The sequence below is a fragment of the Arvicanthis niloticus genome, chromosome 1 (genome assembly GCF_011762505.2).
Source record: "Arvicanthis niloticus isolate mArvNil1 chromosome 1, mArvNil1.pat.X, whole genome shotgun sequence".
NCBI lineage: Eukaryota > Metazoa > Chordata > Mammalia > Rodentia > Muridae > Arvicanthis > Arvicanthis niloticus.
In genome coordinates, this window is record NC_047658.1 from 55,619,983 (window position 1) to 55,647,063 (window position 27,081).

The following is a 27,081-nucleotide window of genomic DNA, read 5'->3' on the forward strand; positions in this document are numbered from 1 at the left end:
TTAAAGACCTCATCCTAACACAGGGTTTCCTCATATACTCTTATAAACTGCCATTCTCCTATGGGCCACATCTGTCTCCTCTCTATCCAGAGGCAGTCCTTTGTCCCACTATAGGACAAATCCCCCTTACCCCTTTCTCTTGTTCCCTTCTCCTTCTCTGTCATCCTCTGTTTCCTGTCTTTGTCCTTGATCCCTGCCATCTGTCCCTCTGGGGCAAATACACTTCCTTTGTTCTGAGAACTTGCTCTGACAACTTGGTCTTTGGGGTCCTGAGCCCAAAGGATACTTTTCAATAGAAAACTTTCAAATGTCACGTGTGGTTTTAAAATCTTCTTATCTCTTGAGTGATCAGGGACATAATATTTCACATTTAGACAAAATACACCAGGTCAGATACAACAAATGTGGAAGTCTAGAACTCTAATCCAATGTGGGGAAGAGGAGACATTGCACCTTGGCTTTCAAAAATGAGTTGGCGCCGGGCGGTGGTGGCACACGCCTTTAATCCCAGCACTTGGGAGGCAGAGACAGGTGGATTTCTGAGTTCGAGGCCAGCCTGGTCTACAGAGTGAGTTCCAGGACAGCCAGGTCTACACAGAGAAACCCTGTCTCGAAAAACAAAAACAAAAACAAAAAAACGAACCAATCAAAAATGAGTTGGCATGGCTCCAGTGGAGCTGAAGACACATCACTAAGACCCAGCTGTACTCCACCCTGGGCAGTGGACCAATATCATCTGGGAGATTCTATGAAATGTGTAATCTCAAACAATCATGGATGTGCTGAGTCAGAGTGTGCAGAATGAGAGTGCACACAAAGACCAGGAAGCCCTTTCTAGGGTAGCTTTTTTATTTTTACATGTCTGTTTGGGAATCTGGAGGTATTTTGCTTAAAAGTCCAGATGCCCAGAGCAACTGAGATAGTTTGTATATGTTCTGCCCAGGGAGTGGCACTATTAGGAAGTGTGGCCCTCCCTGTTGGAGTAGGTGTATTACTATGGGCGTGGGCTGTAATACCCCTGTCCTAGCTGCCTGGAAGTCAGTATCTGCTAGCAGCCTTCAGATGAAGATGTAGAACTCTCAGCTCCTCCTGCACCAGGCCTGTGTAGACACTGCCATCCATGTTCCCACCATGATGATAATGAACTGAACCTCTGAACCTGTAAGCCAGTCTGTAAGAGAGAAACTCTTATAATTGGGATTAAATGTTGTCCTTATAAGAGTTTCCTTAGTCGTGGTGTCTGTCCACAGCAGTAAACGCTAACTAAGACAGCAACCAAACCAGCATCTGTGAGGGTGAGGATTCAGGCACCAACATAGTTAAATGCAGCTTGGGAATTTCAACACATTAGTAAGATTAAGGACCATCAGAAAGTAGTCTCTTAAATCATGAGATGTGCAAAATCATGCTTAGTAAGAAGAAAATCTGGGACTGTAGAGATGGCTCAGCCATTAAAGGCTAGGCTTACAACCAAAAATATAAGAAAAACTTGAAATTTAAACAGAATGCCCACTGTCCATCCATGGCATAATATACTCATAGAATATACTCACAGAATAGCAACAAATACTCATATGCTACAACCACATGAATTAACAGGGGCTGCAGTCTAGATCTGGAATGTATCCCCAAAGTCCATGTGCTATGTCTAGAAAGTTGGCCATTTCTTCTAAATTTTCAAATTTATTCAATATATGCTTTCAGAATAGTCCCCAATGATTCTCTGCATTTCAGTAGTATCTGCTATAATAGCTCTTGTTCATCTCATCTCAAGTTCTATTCACGCTAATGACTTGGTCCTCACCTTGATGCTACCAGGACATATTCAAGACCTTTAAGAGGTGGTATATAGTGTGAGATTAGGCCACTAGAGGGTGACGTCTAAGGGAATTATGGGACTCCACTGTATTCTTCGTTGTTTTCTTTGTTCACTGGCCACCATAAGATGAGCATCCTGACTTGTCACATACTTCTGTAATGTTCTTCCACACCACATAAACAAAAAGCATGAGCCAACAAATGTGGACTGTAATCTCCAAAGCTAAATCAAAACTAAATTGTAACTAAATCAAAACTCTTCCTCCTTTGTGGTGGCTTTTCTGAGATGTTGTTACAGTAATAGAACACTAACTGATACACATGGATAAACTTAAATCATAGCTGAAATTAAGGAAATGTGACTAAAATATTAATGTAAGGACTAGTAAAAAATGAATTCATTACCTGAAAAGAGTAACAAGATTGGTAAGCCCTTGGTGAAAGAGAGAGAGAGAGAGAGAGAGAGAGAGAGAGAGAGAGAGAGAGAGAAAGAGACCTAAATTAATAAAATTTAATGAGAGGAATAAGAGCTATCATAGCACTGAAATTCAAACATTCACTGGGGAATATTCTGAAAGCATACACTGAATAAATTTGAAAAATTTGAAGAAATAACTAAGTTTCTAGACACAAATAATTTATCAAAATTGAATCAAGAGATACAAACAACCTAAACAGATTAATAATGAGAAATGAGATTGAAGCAGTAATAGAAAGTGACCAAACAAAAATAAAATAAGTAAAATGACAACCTAAAACTGAGCAGAATCACTTTGGATGCTACAGATCTTCAACAAAGGATCAATACCAACATTTCTCCAACAGGTCCATAAAACAGCAGTGGAAGGAATGGTCTGAAATTTGTGCTATGAAGGTGGTATGACTTTGATACCAAAACCAGATAAGAACATAGACACACACATACACAGAGAGAAAGAGAGAGAGAGAGAGAGAGAGAGAGACATAGAGAGAGAGAGAGACAGAGAGAGAGAGAGAGACAGACAGAGAGAGACAGAGAGAGACAGAGAGAGACAGAGAGAGAACCATAGGACAGTTTCCTCAATGACTGTATGTGGTGGTTTGAATATGCTTGGCCCATAAGGATTGGCACTGTTAGGAGGTGTGGCCTTGTTGAAGAAAGTATGTTACTGTGGGGGTAGGCTTTGAGACCCTTCTCCTAGCCACGTAGGAGCCAGTCTTCTCTTATTTGCTTTCAGAAGAAGATGTAGAATTTTCAGTTCCTCCAGTATCATGCCTGCCTGCACGCTTCCTGCCTTGATGATAATAGACTGAACTTCTGAACCTGTAAGCCAACCCCAGTTAAATGTTGTCTTGTGTAAGAGTTGCCTAAGTCATGGTGTCTCTTCACAACAATGGAAACCCTAACTAAGACACTATAAATACCAACATTGTTAAGACATACTTGCAAACTGAAAAAAAAAAAAAAAACTTAAAAGGTCATTTAAAAAGGTCACACAGCATTTTTATTCTGGGTAAAAAGTCAGAAAGAAAGAAAAACAGACAAGTGAGCAAGCTACTTGAGACAAAGAAGGTCCACATTAAGTGGGTGATTCTACAGAGGGGCTTCCTGTAAGAGTCAGAGCCCTCTTCCACTTATGGGAAAGGAAGTAGAAGAGTTTCCTTTTCTGGTCAGCAGTTGGCATTGCTAGAGGTACCCAGTGAGTTAATGTTAGGTGATCAATAAGCATCTTGCCTAGCTGGCCATTATTTGGGCTCCACAGGGCAGGACAGTCAAGAGTCTAGAGCAGTGGTTCTCAACATTCCTAATATTGCAACCCTTTAATACAGTTCCTTATGCCATGGTGACTTTCAACCATAAAATTATTTTGTTGCTACTTCAGACCTGTAATTTTGTTACTATTATGAATTGAAATCTGACATACAGGATATTTGATATGTGACTCCTGTGAAAGGGTCTTCTGATACTACTCCCAAAAGGGGTCACAATCCACAGGTTGAGAACCACTGGCCTAGAGAAAGTTAATTTACTTCTAAAAATCAAATTACTGTATTACTGTTTTAGGAATTATCACAGGTCAAGAAAAATGGAGGATCTGTACAAAATGGTGGACCCTGGCTAAGACCAATGATACAAAGGTAGTTTGATATCGTGATGGTCATTCTTTATTGTCAACTTGACTGGATTTGGAGTCGCATGGAAATTCACCTCTGGCATGTCTGTGATGGTCTTTCCAGGGAGGTTTAAATATGGAGGGAAGACTTACCCTCAGTGTTGGTAGTATCGTCCTACAGTTAGTTGTGTGTGCTCCTGGACTGGATGAAATAGGGAAGAAAGGGAAAAGCAAGCTGGGCACCAGCTCCTCTCTCTCTCTCTGCTTCTCCCAGACATGGATGCCTCACACTCAGGGCTTCTACACTCTCCCCACTATGACAGGCTAAAGCCTCAGCCCTCAGCCAAAAGAAACCCATCCTTCCTTGAGCTACTTTTTAATCAATGAAAATCACATGACTGTCTTGAAAGATACAGAAAAAGCCTGCGACAAAGTCCATGACTCCTCATAATGAAATCCCCAAAGACCCTGGGACTCGATGGTTCATTCATACCGGAACATAGAAAAGGCTAGATATGACAAACTTACAGCCAGTATTCTAATGAATGGGGAAATATTAAGAAAAACATTTCTTCTAACATCAGGAATGAGACAAAGGTGTTCACTATCACCATTTTCATTAGTTAGCTTTTTGTTGCTGTAAACAAAATACTTGACCAAAATAGCCTAAGAGCTGAGAGATTTATCTCATGGTTTAGGGGATATTGTCCACCAGAGCAGGGAAAGGATGGTAACCAATGTGGCTTGGTCTCAGACGGCCAGTGTTGGAGACAGTTGCTTGGTAATGGCATCAGCCAGGAAGCAGGGAGCCTGGGCTGGGAGCGGAGTCTTGGAAGCTTACCTCTTAAAGGGTTCCATAGCTCCACAAAATGTCACCAGCTGAGAAGCATGTGTTCAAATGCAGCCTGCGAAGCATCTTGCCTACAGACCATGACAGGGAGGCAAGATATTGTTCAGTGGCTTCAAAGAGATCGATCTTTGGCCATCTGGATGTGTGTGCTCAGAGGAAGACAGCAGGTGCGGGGAGCAAATGGTGGAGGAGAGCTGTTCACTTCATGGCTGACTAGGAAGCAGAGAGTGAGTCAGGAAGTGGCTGGGGAAATACACCACAAGGATCATTGCCCAGGAATCTATGTCCTTCATCTAGGCCCCACCTCCTGAAGGTTTCACAAGTTCCCAAGTAAGTGTCACCAACTGGAAATAGAGTAGTCAAACATGAGCCTGTGAAGGACATTTCTTAAACACACATACAGACATGCATGGCCAGGCATATCACAACATGAACATAACAGAAAAAAAAAAAAGATTGTACTATTTTCCATATGAGGTGTGCTTAGTGTCACCAGGCATCAGGGTTACAGATAAGCAGGAGGCTCTGGGCCTCCTCTTCCCTAGGTGGTGGCTAGAGCTCTGAATGCTGGAGAATTACAGGTTGTCTCTAGTGTAACTAGGCCCATAATGAAAATGGGAGCAGGCGCCGGGCAGTGGAGGCGCACGCCTTTAATCCCAGCACTTGGGAGGCAGAGGCAGGTAGATTTCTGAGTTCGAGGCCAGCCTGGTCTACAGAGTGAGTTCCAGGACAGCCAGGGCTACACAGAAAAACCCTGTCTCGAAAAACCAAAAAAAAAAAAAAAAAAAAAAAGAAAGAAAGAAAGAAAGAAAGAAAGAAAAAAAAAAGGAAAAGGAAATGGGAGCAGGCTCAAGTCCTAAATTATTCATTAAATAAGACTCTTGTGTCTTAGGTCAATGAAATGGGGAATTTGGGGAAAGGTCAAGTCCCAGACACTCGGAGAGGAAGACAGAATTTTTTTTCAATCAGCAGCCATGAAAAAACACCACCTTGTTCCCAATTCTCAAAAATTCACAAGCCATGGATAGCAAGCCAGTAAGCAGCACTTCTTCATGGCCTCTGCATCAGCTCCTGCCTTCAAGTTTCTGCCTCGGTTCTCCTCGGTGCACTGTGACTCAAGATATATAAACCAAATAACCCCTTCCTCTCCAAGTTGCTTTTGTCCAAGGAGTTTTATCACAGTAATAGAAACCCTAAGTAATAGAAACCCAATTGAACCCTTGTTCAATTGCCTCTCTTGAGTTTGTTGCAGTCTCTTTCCATTCCCAGGCTTAACCCGTGGTTAGAATTCCTGGCATTATACTGTAATACTGATGGCAACATTCATCCTTGACTACAAAGCAAACAACTTGAATATAACCAATGTATGCTAACCACAGACCTAAGTTGTTGGTTCTTTTTCAATTCATTAAAAAACCATGGTGGTACATACCTGAGTCCCAGTCGAGGTAGGAAAAATTGGTTGCCATTTTAAGGCCAGCCTGGTCTACTGGATAAGACTCTTGTCAAAAGAAGAAATCATCCTTCTGTACTTACTTTACTAAGATTTCAAGTCAGAAGTTAACTTCCAGTGTTATTGCTGGACTGGGATGTAGGTCAGTAGTAGAACATTTGTCTAGTATGCTCAAAATCCTGGGCTTGATCTCCAAACCATTACTGTCTGTGTTTCTGAGATTTTGCTTATTAACAAGTATTTGCATTTTGTTTGTGTAATCAAAATAAGTGCAGCTTGATCATGCTGTGTCACCTCGATAGAATGCCTAATGTTTCACTCCACACATTTGCTTCTGCATGGGAGTGCTCCTCTGATCTCTGTATGTCTCTGCATGAATTCATTGTTCCCCCTAACAATGTAAGACTGTGTGAACTGCTTGAGCCTCGGAGACAGTTTTCCATTTTTACCAGTTCTTTCACTGTTATCAGTGCATTTTCTTCAGGAAGCTACATTTCAATTGAGTATCTTTGCTGTGAGAAGTCCTTTGCACCCCAGCCTGTTACAGGCTAGAAAAGCTGTTCCCAGGTCTCTGAAACTGTCCTCAGGTGTAGACTAGCCAGTAGCCTAGAGGCTTTCAAGTCGAACCTGGTGCTTCTGGCTTTTGTTCTCTGACCCACCACACATCTGTGGTTCCTTCTCTGAAGGCTCAGAAGTCTGTGAACTCCACACCCCCTGCTAAGAGTCAGGGAACTGTACCTCAAAGGGGTATCTTGACAATTCATCGGCCCTTCTAAGCTTCAAACAATTCTCATAGCCTATACTGTTATAAAAATTTTATTTGGACAGAAGATAGCTTTTCTGAGACAATAACCACATAACTCTCCAGTTTACAAGGAATATGACAAAGCAGTGCTCTACATTAGGATTTGAGTTTTTTCCTATGATGAAAACCACATTCATCTCAATCTGTATCACTCACTAACTGGAGGTTTGGATGAGAACAGTGCCCACAGGCTCAGCTGTTTACTTGGCCCTCAGTTAGTGGATATGTTTGGGAAGGATTAGCAGAAGGCCCTGGAGGAATGTCACTGTGGGATTTGAGGTTTTAAAAGCCCACACTGGCCCAGTTAACTCTCTGCTTTTTGGTTGTTGATTAGATGTAAGCTCTCAGCTTCGGCTACAGCACCATGCCTGCCTGCTGTCTTGCTCCCCACTATGATGGTCATGGACTAACCTTCTGAAACTGTAAGGCCCCAATTAAATGCTTTTTAAAGTTTCCCTTGGTCATTCTGTGTCTCCATAGCAATAGAAAAGTAACTGACTTCTTGAATTCAGGAATAATAATCATCAGAAGGAAAGAAAACTTGGTCACAGTGCCTTACTCTGAATGTGATTTCTAAGCCCATCTTTGAATTTAAGATGGGTTTTCATTAAGTGGAAAGCACAAATTCATCTATTAGAAATAACCCACTCAATCTCCAGTCTATGAAAAGATTTTTCATAGCCTCTTGATTTCTTTTGTTAACTATAAAGACAATTTAAGTCTCCCTCAGAGAAACTTCTGCAACTAGAGCAAATACAGTGGGCATCTGTCTGAGTAATGGTGAAGCAAGCTGAGGAGGGAGCCTACAGTCATCGTGACTGAGTCTCAGGGGCTCAGGACCCCCCCCCCCCCCCAAGGATTCCATTCCTTCACGAGCCATGCTCAGAAGAGTGCTGCTCCTGCGTCATCTACCCCTTGGTTCTGAGAAAAGTGTGAGCTGCACTGAATGAATATGAAGCAGTAACAAAGAAACAGACAGGCCTCTCAGTCTGTATCTGCCCACTGTGTCGTTTTCCATTTGTTAATAACAACTGCTGAAATTTAAATGATGGGCTGGTAACTTCACTCAGTTGTGTAGTAGGTGAAACAAGGGGAGGTAAGAGTATTAAAGACCCAAGCACCCCCAACCAACAGGATGAGAAGTCAAGTGCTTACAACTCAACAGTAGCTTCTCTGAAACAGGCCTCTGGGGTATTTTCCCCATCTAGTGCTCTGGACTTCTCAGCAAGCACATCCTGGAAGTTACTTCCCCTGCACTGGCAGCACTGATTTTAAGACCAGAACACAGTTTGCTTGTGCATGCACACACCCATATTCTTCACCGTCCCCAAGTGCTGGAACTAAAGCATGTGCCATGTTGGGCAACCACTGTATCCTCTTAAAGTACGATCAGGAAAGGCTGAGCTAAGAGCTGAAAGCTGGTGTCCTTTCTCTGGAAAGGTGATCAGAGGCCAAAAAGATCTTATGGCATTCCCATGACTCACCCTTCCCAGAGAACGGGTTCTCTGTCTTCTCCCAGCTGGCCATGAGGGTACTCTCAGCTCTGTACATCTGTAGCAGTCCTACTGCATGTCACACTTAGGGACCATCTATGTTTACTGCTGCTCTGTGTCTCAGCTTCTTATGGAACTATCCCAGGCCTCTTACAGCAGTGATACCCCCAAGGGTCCTCTCGAGCCGAGGTGATGGCGAGACGAAGGAAGGAGCACAGAAGCCCACGAATTCTCATCCATGCGTCCTTTATTCCATTACCAACCACTGTGCCGAATCCAGGCAACAGTACACAAACTGGCAACCAACGGCAATCCAGTTGTACAACGATCTGAGGCTTACAGTACATTTAAGGCTTTTAAATTTGAAAAAAAAAAAAAAAAAAGAGAGAGAGAGAGAAAAGAACGAAAGACCAAATGACTCCAAACCCAATCCCGCAACCAATACAAGTAGTGTAGCGATTTAACCATCTCATTTCTGATGTTCACCTAGCACAACTCCAGTGTCAAAAACCAAATAACTCCTAAACTAAGAGATCAGCTTAGGGTGATTTAATTACCTAAATTCTTCAAAGCAGAAACTTGGAATTTTTGTCTTGGAAATGTTATAAAAATTTTAATAGCAAAACATAGGAATAAAAACATATTAACAAAATGTATTCAATCATTTACAATACAAACAAGGAATCTGCAGTCTGTTGTTGTAGCCTGACAAAAGAAATCTATCCATTAAGAATCTGTGCACAATGTAATTGCAAATATGTACAGGACTTTAAGAAAGCCGACAAGGAGGACTTTACAGAAGGAAAGTCGGCCAGGCTCTATTAGACCAGACAATCAAAATATTAAAACTCTTGGCTAGTAATAAATTTACACTTAAAAAAACCCCAGTTTCCTGTTGCTTAAGAATATTCCAGTTGTATTTAAATGATAACAGTTGATGAAGCTGTTAGTGATAGTTCCAGTAAATCATTCTTCAACTCATGTGTGTGGGACAGACTGGCCTGTTAACACAAGTTAATGGAGGATTTCTCACGTTTTCCAGTTACACTACCATAGCTTCACAAATGAATCTCACCCACGGCACCAAGGCTGAAAGCGCCGCAGGTCAAACACCGGCACATGGGTGAGACGGTGATCCTGCACCGGTGGGGGAATCAGAGGTGACAGCGAGGGAGACAAGACTTGATCACACTTTAGTCTACAGCCCTGGGAAACAGTCCTCATGGTCAGCTCTCATTCCCACTGCTGCAAGGTCTTGCAGCTGAGAATCCAGCTGTTCAGCCTAATGGAAGATGGAGATTAGGTACAAAAGACAGACTGTGTTAGCTCTTTAAGAAGAACACACAAAGGCTGGGCCCTTCTCTGTGGTTATTGGGTATCACTGTTAAATCCAGTCAAAGCGTGTGCAAACAAGGATCCTCGCTTCACAGTAATGAGGTAAGGTTGGCCGCTGTCTTCAGGAGTTGGGAAGCTCGTGAGATATGAACTGTTTTAGTCGTTCTAGGTACTGTGCATAGAGCTCTATATCATTGTGCCCTGCCCCCTCAACCCACAGGGGCTCCACAGCACGGGGACAGCGCTCATACATCGCCAAGCCATGGGAGAAATCGATGACCTCATCCTCGGTACCGTGAATGACCAACACAGGAGAGGTGACTTTAGATATCTTGTCAATGCTGCAAGACAGAAGTGGGAGGGGAGGAAAGGACTCCTTTAGTCACACTCACAGTTCAGAGAAGTGCTGCCCCACAAGCTCATCAACCCTAGATGGACATCAGAGCTGGGCCACCCTCATACCTGGGAGTGATGCCCAGGCACAGGCGATAAACTCACATTCACATGCTATCATGGCTCAGCTTTCTTTCCCATTGTTTTTCTAATATTTTTTCCTTAACATATTTGTTTAAATTTGGAATCATTTAGGATTTATGGCAAAGAAAGGTATTATCAATGCCTACAACTCCTAACTCATTTTCTATTAGGCTAACAGCAGCCATTAACATATTTGTCAAAACCAAGAAACCAACTTAAATATTTCCTATTAGCTAAAGCCTCCCGCCTCTAGTTGGGTTTCATTTGTTTTCCACAAATGTCTCTTTCCTATTCCAACATCCCATTGAGAATGCTATATTATTTAGTGATTTTTTAAAAAGTAGTATTAAAATCAACTAAAACCATCAGACTAGCAAAACAGTAACTAATATTTTTTAATTCCTATTTTGAGAAGACTTTAAAATATAAATAGGCAAGCACTTGCTGCATCTGAACGAATAACTCTGTAAAGCAGGACTGGATACTCCTCAAATTCTCAGAACTCTTAAGAAGCAAATCCAGGCTGAACAGATGGGTTTGGTGGCTTATAGCACTTGTTGGTCTTGTAGAGGACCCAGGGTAAACTTCCAGCACCCACATGGTGACTCACAACCATCAGTAACTCCAGTTCCAAGGGATCTGATGCCCTCTTCTAGCTTTTTTGGGTACCAACCACACATGTGGTACTATACATGCAGGCAAAACACTCACACATATTTTAAAAAATTGTTAAAAAAGCATATTTTTAAACAAGTCCCATTTCATAAAAGCAGAGGACTAGCTCTTTGATTAAAAAACAACAACAAACAAAACAAAAAAACAAAATAAACCCCAGCACCATCAAAGGCTTAACGCGATGCTTAGATTTGATTCCAACTGTTTATAAACACAAATCCACTCACTCTCACAGAATGAATTCTCACGGATCTTCAAAAAGACTGTGCTTTAGGTTCTGAAAACACATCCCAGGGAAGAGCGAAAGGGCCATCAGCATGTGTCAGGCTGAGTGAATGGGTGATTGCTCTGATGGGGTGATGGTCCTTTAGGACATGAAAAAAACCCTTTCTCCATCTGCCCTTCTGCCCACGAGATGCTTGCTGCTGACTCTCTTTTATAGTTGATCCTCCACAGGATTGTAGCAGGGCACAAATGGGTGCTACTTGTGGGAGTCTTTCTGATAAAGTATCCATCACAGCAGAACACTTTGGACAATCTACATGAAGTCTCATTTAATCCTTATAAAAAAGGACCCAGGAGGAATTGCCTTCTCTGTTTGATCAGGGAGGGAACTGAAGCTCAGAGAGAATATAAAATAACAGGCACCAGGCCAGGGAGATAATAAAGAGGACTAATACATTCCAAAGGTCTACAAGTGACTGTCACACAGTCTTTATGAAGAACTCATGAAGCTGCCAACTGCTTAAAGGCACCCCAGAAAGACTGTAAAACCCCAGCAGCCACAGGACCTGTGAAGATCAGAGCCTCTGTGGCCATGTGCAATTTTGCAGACCAGGAATTAATTCTTAATTAATTCTTCCCCTGATTTAATTTTAAAGTGCCTTCCTTTATAAGTCTTCAATTATACTCAATTTTAAAAATGTATTTACTCAACAGTTTTGACAGGCCTGAGACTGTGCCCCATGCTGCTATTTATGGAAATCTCTTACTGTCTGCAGAGGGTACCTGAAGTTGAAAGCCACTGTCCAGATCCTATTTGCAAAGGCAGAGAATCACCAACACTGAAGCATGACCAGGACTCAATCTCTGTCTTTTTAACACAGGAAGAAACTGTGAAAGCTGTCTTGCCTTTGAGAAAGACAACTTTCTATCATTTGACAGCAAGGAACACCCTATAAAAAATGTTGCCAAATCCAATTAATGATGAAAGCCAGTGTAACCATTAATGGCTTAAAATCTATTCCATCAATAATTTAGGGAGCAGTGGCCCCTTTGTCTCCAACCTTATGAAGCCAGTGATGTCACTGCTTTTGGCCTGATCTGTAAAGAGTACAGTAACTAAATCAACTTTTCAAAGCTGTTGGGAAGGCTAACTGGAGGGCCAGCCTTCAGTGCCTGGTGAATCAGACAAACAGCATTTGTTGTTGGTCTGTTAGTAATTAATAAAGTACAATTAGTTACAAGGGAACTAGTTTTAATGGCTGCATTTTAAGATATAAGTTAATCCCATCATTTTGTTGCCAGGGTAACTCCTGAAACTGCTTCCCACAAACATGCAAAACATGTCTTTAAACAAACTGCCTCTCATTACCAATTCAGCACAAATAAGGCCACATTTGCCAGGCATGTCAACCCTACTTAGCATTCACAGCCACGCCACCTGAAATGCAGTGTCCCATTCCCAGGAAGCAGAGTTTCAGTGAAGGCTGGTACAAGCTAAACAAGTTGAGAATCAGTCAAGAAGCTAACAAAGATCTCTTCCTGTGAAATGAGACACTGGAACACAACGTCATGCAGCCAAATGCTGTATTTTCTTCTCCAATAAGAGCAGAACAGTGGCAATTAAAAGGTCAACCAAAATCTTCAGACCATGCATTACTCCTGCTGATGCTTTTCCTGGGAAGTGCAATACAAGCTGGCTAGCTTCTGCAGTGCACTGTGGGGGAAATCCTAGGGGCAAATACTTTAAAAATACTTCTCACATCATCACTTAAAAATCAAAAACCAAAACAATTAGCCAAAGAACTTGCAAAGCAAACACTTTGCTCACAGCTTTTATATTTACTGGTTCTCCCCTCCATTAGGAGGAGCTAGAGAACAGCAGGGGTCAGCTAGCAGGAGGGGCCTTAGGATAATCAAGACTGAGTCTTATGCTTCTCCCAGGGCAGGGTATCTCTGCAGGGACAATCTAAAAGTACAAGATCAGGAAAAGGAGACTTTTTTTCAACCATCCCCAGGGCTACCTTTCTATTCTTTTCACAAAGATTGTAGTCAGTTCCCCCTCACCCATATTCTCTGACTGAGAAAAGAAATTTCTTATGTGTGCTTGTTTTTAGTTCAGGGTCTATATACCAGGGCTAATTGCTTCTTGACACTTCTTGTGTATAGCTCTTCAGTAATTGAGCAATACAGGTCCCTCTGAATAAATGAATACTGAACTGGAAGTTCCTTCAGGACATGCTGCATGTTACAACTGAATCAATTAGTCCTGGGTATTGGCACACTCAAGGTCCTTATCCATCATCTGGAGACTCCTAATGCATAACCAGCCCTGAAGGCTGAAGTCTCAGTATGCTACATTTACCTCACATCTGTGGTGATACCCAGGGGTGTGCAACCAGTATTTAGAAATTGATAGAGATGTGGACTCTGAACACTGGTCGACTTCTCACTTGTCCAGTTGTAAGCTCACCTGGGGAAAGCATCAAAGCAGTATGTTTTCCTGGTATCCGGAAAAGCAACACGCAAACCAGACATCAGAGGGGAATGGAGGATGACGGCTGCACATTCATACCGCGAGGCCAGGTCCACAGTGGGGACAGTGCCAATGCTCTGCCCATAGAGGATAATGTTCTCAGGACTCACGCCATACCTGAAGAAAGCAGAGGTTACACAACATTAGCTAACAACTGTGGGTAGGGGGAACACAACTGTACTTTAAGCCCACAAAACGCCCACATGTATTAGCTTAAAACTGCTATCATCTATCTTGTATATTTTAGCTTAAAATGAACATTAATTGTATAAAATCAAACAGAGGCCTTTTCCAGCATTAAATGACTACAAATCTGACTTCCATAACATTTGTAAAAATATGACCATGACTGCTCCTGGCTACTCACTCACCTAAACAAATGCATTATGAGCTTCAGTTAAGGTTCTTACTCAGTCCTTACATTTCCTAATACTCGTTTACATAATCACGTTTTCGAAGTCAAAGTAAAAGTAAGGTTTGTCAAACAACTCTTCAAGTGAAGTTTTAATGATATTAAAGACATTGTCATTTATCATAGAACAGTTCACTAAAAGATAACTAATTTAAAATCAACCACAACTTTTTTAGCCTCTTCTTAGGGCTAAATGTTTCCAAGATTTCAACTCAACAGTGGCCTCCTGATCTGCCTCTGTAAAGGTTCTGATTGGGTAAATAACCATATGTAGAACACAAATACACTTTCCAGCCTTCTGGCACACCAGCCAAGGGCAGATGTTAATGAACAAGCACCAGGTGTAGCTTTGCAGTCAAAGTGTGCTCTCCCTTTCTCCCCTCCCTTCATGTTGGTGGAAAGTGATGTCAGGTGAAGGAGTGAAAGAATGCTACACTCTCCTATGAGGTAGGACAAATCAGGAGGCAGACAGAAAATACAGCCCCTTATTAGCCTACAAACAAATAATCAGTGGACAGAGAGATAGCTCAACAAATAAAAATGCTTATTGCCAAGGCTGAGAACCTGAGTTTCATCCCTAGGATTCTCACAATGGAAGGAGAGAACCTATTCCTACATTGTCCTCCGACTGACACATGTGCAACATGGCACAGACACAGACAGACACACATGAAGAAAGACATGAAAGCAGTGTATAGTTATTTTATATCCAAAAGACTGAGGAAAATTAGACTGACAACTTCAATGCACAGTGTGCCATTTAAATCTCCCTGTCATCTTGGCCAAGTCTGGAATCCTCTAGGAATCCCTAGCATATGTATGAAAATGTGCAAGTTCTGCAGCAGTATTTATTAGCTGAAGTGGGCACTATTCCATGGGTTGAAATCTTGGAAGACCAGAATTCTAGGTGAAAGAAAGAATCAGCACCCAACTCTCTGCTCCCTCCTGACTGCAGAGCCCGACACCTCCTGCTCTTGCTGTCATGCCTTGACCTCACTGTACTCAGAAAGCCAATATAACCCTAGCCTTCCTCAAGTTGTTTTGCTACTTTTGTCATGGCAAGAGAAAGGAATACAGTTGACAAGATTGAATAGTAGAGTGTGTTACTTTATTGAAGGAGTATAATCTGCTACAGAAACTTAGGGAAAGAATATGGCAATCTGACATTATCTGGTTACACTGATGATACCACGTGTAAAGTGTGTAAACCCACCAAAATGAAATGTTATTGTATATTGTTCACTGCACAGCAACACTGTTATTGTTAACTTGATGAGATACTGAAAAAGAAATACTTGAATCCCTCAAATCAGGACAGTGATGTTGGGACAGGGAAGGGTCTCATCTGGAAAGAAGCCTCACTTACAGGGTGCAGAGCAGCAATGTCTGGCTACAGTATCCATCTTGTTGGTCATTAAACTGGACATTTGCCAGCTTACGATTCTCTGAAACTGGAGTTTAGACAATCGATAGTAGTCATGTGGGTGCTTGGAACTGCACCCAGGTCCTTTGGAAGAGCAGTCAGTATTCTGAAACAACCGAGTCATTTCTCCAGTCTCTAAAAAGGTCATGTTTTAATGAAAATACGAGGCCAATAAATAGTAACTGTAGAAAAGTTAACATTGGAATGTTCAAAAAAAGCAGCCTACAAAAATAAGGCAGTGCTCCTTTAAAACTTAAATATAAGAGAAAGGACCTTGTGAGCAGAATGTGAAGTGGTAATTCACATTGTGATGTGATTTCAGGTTCTGATGATTTCCCCCCTTTTCACACCTCATTCATTCAGGAATTTGTGCTGCCGTCTTTTGGGAAACAAGTAAAGACTCAGAGCCCATTCTGTCTGAGAACATGGAAATCGAGATGTAGCTCAAGAAAAAGGGCTTGTTTTGTTTTGTTTTTTAAAATGTTAAGGGACCACACTATGCTGCAGGCTACATGGAAGGAGCACAGAGCAAACTGAGGGAGCTGCTGCACCTATACACAGAGTCAGTCAGCAGAGGAACTAGGAAGTGTGCATGTGTGGAGAGGAGAGATCCAAAATCCAAACACAAGAAGCAAACCTAGGCACCAGGAAGAGAGACATGAGTGTATCCAGAGGTTAGACCACTTGGCATCTGCTGAGTAGTTATCTGGCACCATCAGTTTGAGAATGAGAAGGAAGAAAATATCTAGTAAACAAAGATGAGAGTCGTGGATAAAAAAACCCACAAAACTGGTAATAGGTTGTACAAGTTCTCAGGACTCAAAGGAGTCAATAACTAAGAAAGCCACTCTATGGAGACCTAGGGGCTTACTGCAGCTGTGTGTCAGCTCGTCAGGAAGAAGGTGAATGACACCTCTTCTCCAGTGAGGAAGGTGCTGAGTCAGCACTTGCTGTTGGTTTCACATCTCTGTGAAAATGTTCTCCTGGGACCGAGTTTCACACTAGCTACATTTCTTTTTCCCTCTGGGTCTTCCGTCCGTCCGCTTCCTTGCTCATGCCTCTTTGCTCTCAGGAATCCTACAGCCTCTCGTCTCAGCCTTTTCTAGAATCTCTTCATAATTATTTCCATGCAGAGCTCTGCAGTGTCAGCTTCCAACAGTAGCAGAAGTGTTACAGCTGTGCAACATCTGTTTGCTGGATGGACAGGGAGATAGGCTGGGCTTTTTGCCCCTCTTTGTGCTGCTATTTTCTGCTGAGCTTTCAGCACCCCACACTCGGCACCTCCCCAGGGTGACTCTTCCTACCGATTTCCTCATCGTAATATTCTTTTTCCTCCAATCCCATACGGCTCGCCCATGGGCTGGGATTCAGAAGGGACTTCTTACTTTTATCTCCTCTTTCTACTGCACACCCTCTTAGTCACTAACGCAACCCATTCCTGTCTCTGAGATGTTTTCCAGACTGACTGCCTATATGAGCTGATGGGTACACATGGTGGCATCTTGTGAGCAACTAACCAGGGGCGTCCTGATAAGACAAGTACTTCCAAGAGTCGGTATGCTTTCAAGGTAATAAGCATTTCTGTTGCAAGAATCTGGGGTCTGTTCCCAGAGGTTATTCTGGAGATCTTACTGGCACTGTCTCCATCATTCCCCAGGGCACTTAGATTGCTGACTTCTAACCTGTCCCATTCTCTCTGTTTCTGTGAATCATTTCATGAGTACGGGGAAGCAGGTGTCCCAGTTTCAAGTGCCCTGCTTCACTGACTCAGGTTAATGATACACAACTCTGCCAGCCTGCCAGCCTCCACCCTGGTCTTGTCCTCTGCCCAGGGTGGAGCTCAGATATCACCTGCACCTGACAAGTGACTGTGTCAGACCTCTGTCCTTCTCCCAGTTGACTTACTCCCAGTTCTATCTACATGGACCTTCACACTGCTCATTCCAGGCCATGTCACATGTTCTCATTACAAAATATATCTATGTGGAAACAAAGCACAGCAGAACACCTTTATCATGTTACTTTCAAATCAAACCCTTCAGCAAACCCCTACATTCAAGCCTACATCCCCAACCCACCCCTGACCCAGACACCTATTCCAACATTTTCTCTCCAAGTGGTCCTTCTGACATGGACTGCTGAATTTCTCGTTGATCATAAGCACCCTCTTCCTGAAAGGCCTCACTGCTCTTCACCACTGCAAACCAATGAGCCCGGCAGACCCCTCCAAGTTCCCCCCAGTTCCTACTTCCCATACTTTCCTAATGCCTCTAGTCCACCTGCAGCATCATTTTACCTGAGTTATTTGCGCTCATTTGTGAAGTGAGGTAAGGGGCATGTGATGAGTCATTCTGCTGCAAGCCCTGCGCTGCTTGGACTGTAAGCCGTAAGCTGCAGCTTTAGGAAAGTCAAGGACACCCATGTTCAGGGATCTCTGAACTAAATGTGATTATAGCCAAAGGCTACTTGCATGAGATACAGAGAAAAACACACACAAACTCATTCACATTCTTTCTCTCTCTCTCTCTCTCTCTCTCTCTCTCTCTCTCTCTCTCTCTCTCTCCACACACACACACACACACACACATACACACGAGGGTAGGAGGGTAGTGGGCAATGAGACACTACCTACCTTTTTTGTTTGTCTGTTTTAGGTAAGAGTATCTCTGGCCTGGAACTTGCCAAGTAGGCTTAACTGGCTGGCTAGTAAGCCCCAAGATTCTGCCTAACTACCACTATCACTATCTATCTGTCTTCTACACTCTGAAGTTACATGCATGTACCAACATGCCTGGGTTGTTTTTTTTTTTTTTTCCCCACATGGGTTCTAAAGATCAAATTCAGGTCCTACAAAGAACCGTTTCTCCAGACCCAAAGGCTGTTTTTTAAAAACTAAATTTCATGCATACTTAATATTCCTAACATATAAAACTCACTGAAAAGTCTGACATTTTGTTGGACAGAAACAGAATCTTCTCTGATTTGCAAAGTGGACATGAAAAATGAAAGACACATTAACACCCAGTAAGCATATAAACTTTGGTCTTACAGGTTAAGCCCTAAGGTTTTCTTGAAACAATGCTCAAAGTCTCAGAGTCTGTGTATAAGGAAGCCATGGCCCTGGGTACCACTCTCTGTAATCAACAGCGTGATGTGCAGACACACCCTTGCACATCACCTTCTCAGCCACTCCAAATGTCCACTGTAGTTTTGTAACCCAAGCTACATGAAGTCCAGGAGTGGTCTGGAGCCAGAGGCACCAGGACCCTCTCTGCATCAACAGATGCTGGACCGGCCAGAAGACCTACTGCAAACGCTGAGAGTGTGAGGGAGCCCCTGTCCCATGGGAATCATTTCCTATAAGGTTAAAGTCATTTTTGTTTCAGAGTAAGGCTTTCTTCTCCCTGTACAACAGAGCACAAGCCCAGCCTCCGTGAGATACCCCATCCTGTGTGAGTTAATGGACCTTGACTTTGTCCTTTGTCAAAAGCTTCCTCGTTTATCTTCAGAAGTGTGCTTGGCACAGTTCCGCTGACTTTGAAGTCAACATTTTAAATATTTCAGAGCTAGAATTCCTAGGGGAAATTTCTTAAGTCATAGGATGAAGATAAATAGAAAGGTAGCTGGGATGCTAACTGGAGGATGGGGGCTGAGGGTAAGGAGAAGCCCTTGGCTACTGCGGGTCAAAACTGCGGAGCAGAACAACCACCAAGGGAAGCAGGTGCACAAACAGGCCAGACACAGCCAGGGGGGTCCTCAGCCTGGGGACTTTCTTCCAGCAGAAAGCACAATCAACACAAGCTTTACATTTTAAGTATGAGGAAGAAGAGAAAAAACAACCACAACACAAAACATGCTGATTTCCCTTTTCTCAAGGTTCACCTTTGTATGTCTAGAGAGGGATTTCAGGGATAGACTAGCCAAAGCCTCACGCTCTGGTTTCCCCAGGTGTTTACTGTAGTGATAAACAGGAAACAATCCAGAATCTGCTGGTGCTTACTGCCATGAGCTATGTTTCTTTCTAACTTTTAGTTAATTTACTTGGAAGAGGGGCTGGAGAGATGACTCAGTGGTTAAGGGCACTGGCTGCTCTTTCCAAGATTCCAAGTTCAATTCCCAGCAACCACATGGTGGCTCACAACCATCTGGAATGGGATCTGATGCCCTCTTCTGGTGTGTCTGAAGACAACAACAGTGTACTCATATACATATAATAAATAAATAAACCTTTAAAAGAAATTTACTTGAAAGGGACACTTACTTTTTGTAAACTGTCCCTGCTGGAAGCTTTAAGAATGTGAATACAGCCAGGCATGATGGGGCACACCTCTGATCCCAGCACTTGGGAGGCAGAGGCAGAGGCAGGCAGATCTCTGTGAGTTCGAGAGCATCCTGGTCTACAAATCAAACTGGAAGGCAGCCCGGGTTACACAGAAAAATCCTGTCTGGGAAAACAAAACAAACAAACAAACAAAAAAGAATGTGAGCACAACAATGTTTCCTCCATACTGGTTATAAAATCAAACAGGCCACATAAAGTATGAAAAGTAGCTTTGTTGGATCCAAGTTACAACGAGTGGGGTATAAACTCTTGAGCCACATGTCTTTGGGGAAATAAAAAGTAAACAGATTCTGTCTGAGAAGAGACAGAAACCCAGGTACAAATGAAGGAAAAATGAACAATATAACTGGTAGGTTTAGTTCAAACATAGGGTAGAGAGGATGGGGTACTGGCAGTTGGGGAAAGCTCCAGGAAGAAGGCAGGCAGAAGCCAATCAGGTGAGGCAGGGTTAGAATGACCCTCCCTGCAAAGGCAGGGCCCCAGATGGAGAAGGCAGTTCACACAGGGACCTGGGGGTGTAGAAGGGTGCTACTTCACTACTACTTAGTGAAGATGCAGCATAGGAGGAATTGGGGGTCAGGCACAAGATACCCAGAATATGGAGCTTGGTTGTAAGCTGTGGTCTGGAGAAGGCCATGGGTAGAAGTCAGCTCCTTACATCAATGTGTATATGACAGGAAGAAACAGGGAAGGGCTAAAAAAAAAAAAAGAGAGAGAGAGAGAGAGAGAGGGTGTTCAAATTACACTAGAGGGAAAGGCAACTGAGAAAACTGGCTAAACTGAGGAGTTGTAAAAGAGACCAGCTAGATCTAGTTATAATTTTGTTTGCTTCAGTAAGAAGTTCCATTCAGGAATATATTGAATTTCAGGAAACTGGATTTCAGGAAACTGGAATACCCTAGCTGGGCATGTAAAAGTCAACCTGTTGCATGACATCATCTTCCAATCAAGAAACCACTACAATCTCCATGAGTTCAACTGTGCCTGCTGGGTACAAACTTTCCACTGTGGCTGCTTCAAAACCACCTCTGCCTCTACCTACAGCCCCTCCCCCACTGCTCTGTAACTAAGCCTAATAAACTCATTGGTTACTCAGAGTGAACTTTGGTAGGACTGTAACCTGGTTTGTCACTGGGAACTCAGGAAGGGTAAATATTGTTTAGCCCCAGCCCACACAAGGAATCTTAGTGATACAACTCTTCAGGATTATCTATAAGGAACAGTCTTCTCCTTGTCTGATGTATATGCTTGAGTGCAAAGTTCTCTTGAGTGCTTGAGTGCAAAGTTCTCCTTACCCTATCTTCTGCTACAGTGTCAAAGATGGCTGGCTGGAAAGGCAGCCTGTTGCATGTCTATGAATGTGAACACAAACTCAGCTCACCCTGTGAATCAGAAGATGACTACAAAACCCTTGTGGGATGTTCAAGCCTCTCATAAGAAAACAAAACAAACAAAAAAAAAACAACAAAAAGTGTAATGCTTGTATATAACCTATGCATACCTCCATACTTTAAATCATATCTCTACTGTTTATAATACCTAACTATATTGTTTATGGTATAATGACAAGGAAAAAAAAAGACTAAATGTTCAGTACAAGTACAGCCACAGCAGGACTAACTAAAGTCCACAGCACTCAATGAGAGCTGGAGGAGACAGTCCTGAGAGGCAGAAGGCCACAAGCATACATACATACATATTACCCTACTCATGGATTTAGCATGTTACTCAACAAATATCAAATTCAAGTTTTGCTTTTGGGAACTTTCTAGAATCTAATTCTCTACCTCTCTCCCAGATGTTCCCCATTTGTAGTTGGTGGAGTCCATGGATAAAAAATCCATGGGTAAGGAATATTCTGTTCACAGTACTGCTAATGGCAGAGACTCTGGGAGGGATCAAGTGGTCCAAATCCCATCTGCAATAAGCACAGGACACAGTGCTTATCAATTCAGCTGTTCTCAGTGCTTATCTGAACACCCTCAGTACGAGCACTTCCTTTCATAAAGCACTACCTGTTACAAAGAATCCTTCTAGCTTAGATGCTTGCAATTTCTTTCTAAACAGAGACTAAGGGAAGGGTTCTCTGACAACTCAATTTTTCTGACATTCAAAACTGTTCCCTACTCCAACTCTCTGTCAAAGCAAAAATAAATAAAGCCTGACATGACTTAATTTTAATATTTTAAAAATCATCATTCAGAGGAAAACTACAGTTCTAAAGAATATAGAATTAACTGTCTTTGGATCTGTTACAATTAAAATAGAATCACTTACTTGAATTCATCTAAATATAATTGAGCATGAAATTATCCCAATGATAATCAAGATCTTGGCATTCTGTAATTATCTGACATGCTGGAAAAGCCAGAAAATGCCACTTCCCCCACAGCTGCATAAATACCTTCAAGCAGGTGAGAGCACAGCTGCCCTTAGGTCCTCAGAGGCATATGAAGCTGGCTTATGTAAAAATCCTAGCACCAGCACTTGAGGAGAGATTGGTGGTTAAGTGTTACCTTTGTCCACAGTAAACAAGAGAAAGAGAAGATTATAAAATATGTGACACTGCTGTGTTCTTTTACCAATCTGGAAGACTATTCCTCTCCTGGGACACTTAGAAGACAAGACATAAAAGGTTCAGGGAAGTTGGATGATGAATGATACCAAAGCTGAGATCCTTAATACTGCTGTGAACATTACTTTACCTTCTTTGCCAGGCAGGAAGGCATCCATCGCCTCTCCTCAGGTACATGTCTACCATGCCTATTCTTGGGAGATGAAAGGACTCCCTGGGGACCCACAAAAGGAAACTATACACTAAGTGGGAATGCACTGAGGACAGACACATTTCTCTCAATGGTCTATTTCATTTGAATAAAACAGTAATGGAACCCCAACTTCTCCATTTGAACACTCAAGGGCGGCTGTTACAGGGCTGCTGCATTCTAAAGTGCCATCTTTACCACCTGCCAAGGTCTCTAGGATTCTGTGTGCCAGGTTCAATCCCTATATCCTGCAAACAGCAGATGAGACTCTGACTCTGAGGCTTAACCCACAGAACCCTCCATTTCCTCTTCCTAGTCAGTCTCAAATAAAGTCTTGAAGTAACTTCTATTTTAATTAAAATACTATGTCATGTATAAACTTAATGAAGCAAACTCTACATTCTTACTTATCATAAACAGGAGGCTTTCTTGGCCACTAAGAACACTGAGTACCATGATCAATAATTCAAAATTTCCAGCTAACCACATTCCATTCCACACACTTCACCATAACCACTTACAATATCTTATAATGCACTCTTTGGGAGTAAATGCAAACCACCCAGAGGCGTAGCAGGCTCTGGATTGCTGTGGCAAGCAAGACAAGCATGCTGCATTGCATGCTCAAGGATAAAACATTCATCACCTGTTGTTTGTTTATTTTCAAGACAAGGTTTCACTATGTAGCTCCGGCTGTCCTGAAACTTACTATGTAGACCAGGCTGGCCTCAAGCTCACAGAGTCCCATATACCACTATGCTGGCTACTTTCACAAACTTTTGGGCAGCAGGCCCACACCTGTGTCTAACATTGTTGTCGTGATAATGATGACTCTTTCTTTGACAGGACATAAAATATTATCTATCTCCTGTTTTCAGTTGTTCCAGAAATGGTGATACCTCTACAAGCTATATGCTAACAACACTCAAGACAGCTCCACATGCAAACCCACTTCCTATTCTGAAATGAAACTGTTCTGTCACTATAAACCCTTCAGACTGTAACATCTGGATGCATTTATCATCCACATTCAGTTGCCTGGGAGGTGGGCAGGAGGTGGCTCCTCACCCTGGCAGCCAGCAGGAACAGAAGAGGACAGCGCAGGCCAGCGTAAGTGGGTTTCATGGGTTATGAAGACGTTCAGGCCAGCACCCTAGACAGAGAGGTTAAACAAAGGCAGGGATGAAGGTAGACAGCATAGGAGAGTCAAAACAGAGAGACAAGTGCTCCTGGTTATCCCTCTGCTTTGAGCACAGAATTTACTGTCTCAGAGCAAGGTGTATCTGTAACTACCATGTGTGGGCTCTCAGGGACTCAGTAGCTTCCCCTGCTGGGGTCTTCCTTCTAAATCCAGCTGACTTCAAATCCCAGTGAAATCCCCTCCAAGATGCCTTTGGGCACTTTAATATATTAAACTTTTAAGTCTAACCCCAGCCAAGGAATGTCCTCCCATCATTATTTCTGACACACTGCTCCTCTTTGCTAATTTACCAGTTTGTCTGAACTCCCAAAAAAAGCAATACATTAGAAAATGTGTTTATGATATAGTCTTAAAGATAGAAGTGGGGGGGGCAGAGAAATCAAAGTGATATAAAATCTACAAAACATGAACAAATGCTTTCCATAATATATACCTACTTGCATGTTTATCTTGAAATAAGCATATTTTCTACAATGTATTAGAATTCCTCAGATTGAAAAAAAGAGGAAACATACAGCTAAAGTATTTAAGAAAATCTACTATGCTCCAGCACAAAGCAAAATTCATGAGAAAGGTAATATAAAAATGGATGGCAAGCACTTGAGTTGAGCAAGTTGAGCACCCTGGCCCCACCCCACCAGACCCCTCAGGAACCAGGAGAAAGGCAGTTCTAACCCTCTATGAGAACTGTGTCATGGGTTAGGGAGATTGCCCCTAGAGGTCATGGACCATCGAGCTGATTACGAGTGTTACTTATACTCAGTACTAGAACAGAAGACTTCTTAAGTCTGGCCAATTTGTTTCCCAGGGCTGCCACTCAGGGGCCTCAACCCAGGCTGGATGTACTTTGGGAAATCTGTGCTTTTAGATAATCCTTTTGATCACCTAGGAGATAAGGCTCGACCTCCTAAAAACAGTCTCAGTTTTCTTCAGACCTTGGAAGGCCCTGGCACTTGCCTAAGTGGCTTCACTGACTTAGATGTACCAACCAAGTGATATCCAGGACCCTGTGCTCACAAGTCACTAATCCTGAATGATGTCCTAGGCACTGACTGGATCAGGCCTGGATCCTGCCCATGTCTGCTCCTCTCAGCTACAATAGGTTGGCACTGTTCCCCTACTAGCTCAACCTGTACCAGGTCAGACCAAGTGGAACAGGCCAATGCCCCGGTACCACTACAACCTTCAGCTCAGGCCTCATGTGAACAACAGTCCGATTCTGCAAGAATCTCTGCACACCCTGGGTCACTAGTATCTGTATGAAAGGAAGATATGTATGTGCCAATGCAGGCAAAGTGTTAGAGCAGTAGCTCGATCTTGCTGTCATTAGCTAATGCCCCCACACAGCAGAATCCATTCTACATACCTGGTCTCTGGTCCTATCAACAATCTGGCATTGCCAGCTCCAGTATACAGACCAAGACACTCAACTCCCACCAGTCAGGTCAACAGTTCTGAGTCCAAGTCTGGTGCCTGCCTTCAAAGCTCCAAGCCTCTGTTCAGAGGAGCAGGTCTCCACAAAAGACCAGTAAAGGCTGTGCTGAACGGCCTTGCTTCACAGTGCAAAGTAATATGAAGTCAGAAATGCAAGCAGCCAAGGATTTTATAAGGAAGTCATTTGGGCCTCTGCCGTAACTACACACTCATGATGCTAAGGATGAAGTGCAAATATTAGGAGGCCGACACAGAGCAATTTAGTCAAAGCATGGCCTGTGAGAGCAGCATGGCCACTGGCTCCATGGACCACAGGAGCACTCAGTGACAGCCACACTCCCTTTCCCACCCAGCATTCCCAGTTATTGCAAGGAACTATTTTAGGAACCTGGCCATGCTCTAATTTTAAAAGAATGCAATGCTATGACAGCAATGGTTGGCTGAAGGACCAAGAGTGGCTCTAGAAATGTGAACTGTTCACAGCACAGAAGGCTGGCAGGACATAGAGAATGCACTTTTATCACATGTGAAGCAGAGCTTGGAGATGCCACCTGGCAAACAAACGCATAGTTTGAATTTCTCACATTCAAGTTTTCAAGTAGCCAGATAATTTCACACACCCTCCTACAGGTGGCTGCCCCAGTCTCTGCGTAAATGCCCTACACATCAGACCACACTCAGTGATTCAGAGTTCCGTCCTGAAAGGAAGGACTTCATAGAGGCAATGAGGTCACGGCTCTTAAGAACGCATCATGCCCAATATGGTCAAGAATCACAGTGAACAACATGGCACCCTTTCTCACTTCAGGGTGAATACCCAGCACAAGAGTAAAGAAGGAGTTAACCAAGAGTAGGGGAAACCCTTGGTATTTGAGGGAAATGCAGGATTAAAACAAAACTTCTCTGAGCAATGCTAAATCAAAAGAAATCACAATGATAGCCAACATGCAAAACAATGAGAGAACTGACTATTGAGGCAATGTAACTTACTAAGATCCCCCCGACCATTCACATAACCAAACCATTCACAGCAATACTGAACTGCAATACGAAACTCAGTGCACAAAAGACTTTGGGAGGAAGGCAACATGTGCCAAGTGCATGGAGCAGGGTTCCCAGCGACGCCTGCCAGCAGTAGCCCAACATTCTCAGGATATGCGAGAGTACATTAGGTCAACTCTACTACAAGGGTCTACAATAACTGAGAAATTAAAAACATTCTGAATTATGAACTATCTGGGACAAGTCTTGATGAGTTTAATGGTATTCATCTGTATATAATGCCAGTCTGGAGCCCAATACTGTTTCTCTGCTGCTGTGATAAGACACTCTAAGCCAAAGCAGCTTGGGGAGGAGGTTTGTTTGGTTTACACTTGCAGGTCCAGCACTGGAGCACAGTTACTTGCTGGCTCACTTCCTATCTCACTCATCTAGCTTCCGTCCACAGCCCAGGACTCCCATCCAAGGTGGCCTTCCCACAGCAGTGACCAAGACAGACTCCCCACCAAAGAGACTCACAGACCAAGCTGACAAAGATAACCATTCCACTGAGTCCTCCTGGCCACTTTCCCCTGTGATTCTAGGCTGTATCAAGCTGTCAGTTAGTTCAACCTAGGACACACAGACACTAGCATCTCTGAATGAAGCCATGCCACCAGGCCTTTCCCTGAGATTCTTGGATAAGTTGACTGGTTGTTCTGCAAGGTTCCAGAACAAAAGAACATAAAGATTATATAACTAGTACAGA

At 42.9% G+C, this 27,081-nt stretch overlaps 1 protein-coding gene across 1 annotated transcript in view; it reads right to left on the reverse strand.

Moving 5' to 3' along the window:
- Window positions 1–8,741: 8,741 nt before the first annotated feature.
- Abhd17c (abhydrolase domain containing 17C, depalmitoylase) overlaps window positions 8,742–27,081 on the reverse strand; it is a 38,979-nt gene continuing 20,639 nt past the window's right edge. Inside the window, exons 2-3 of the mRNA XM_034489031.2 lie at window positions 13,695–13,874; window positions 8,742–10,188 (exon numbers count right to left, since the gene is read on the reverse strand). Of these exons, the coding sequence (XP_034344922.1) occupies window positions 9,969–10,188; window positions 13,695–13,874 (400 nt within the window). The 3' untranslated portion in view covers window positions 8,742–9,968. The remainder of the gene's footprint in view (window positions 10,189–13,694; window positions 13,875–27,081) is intronic.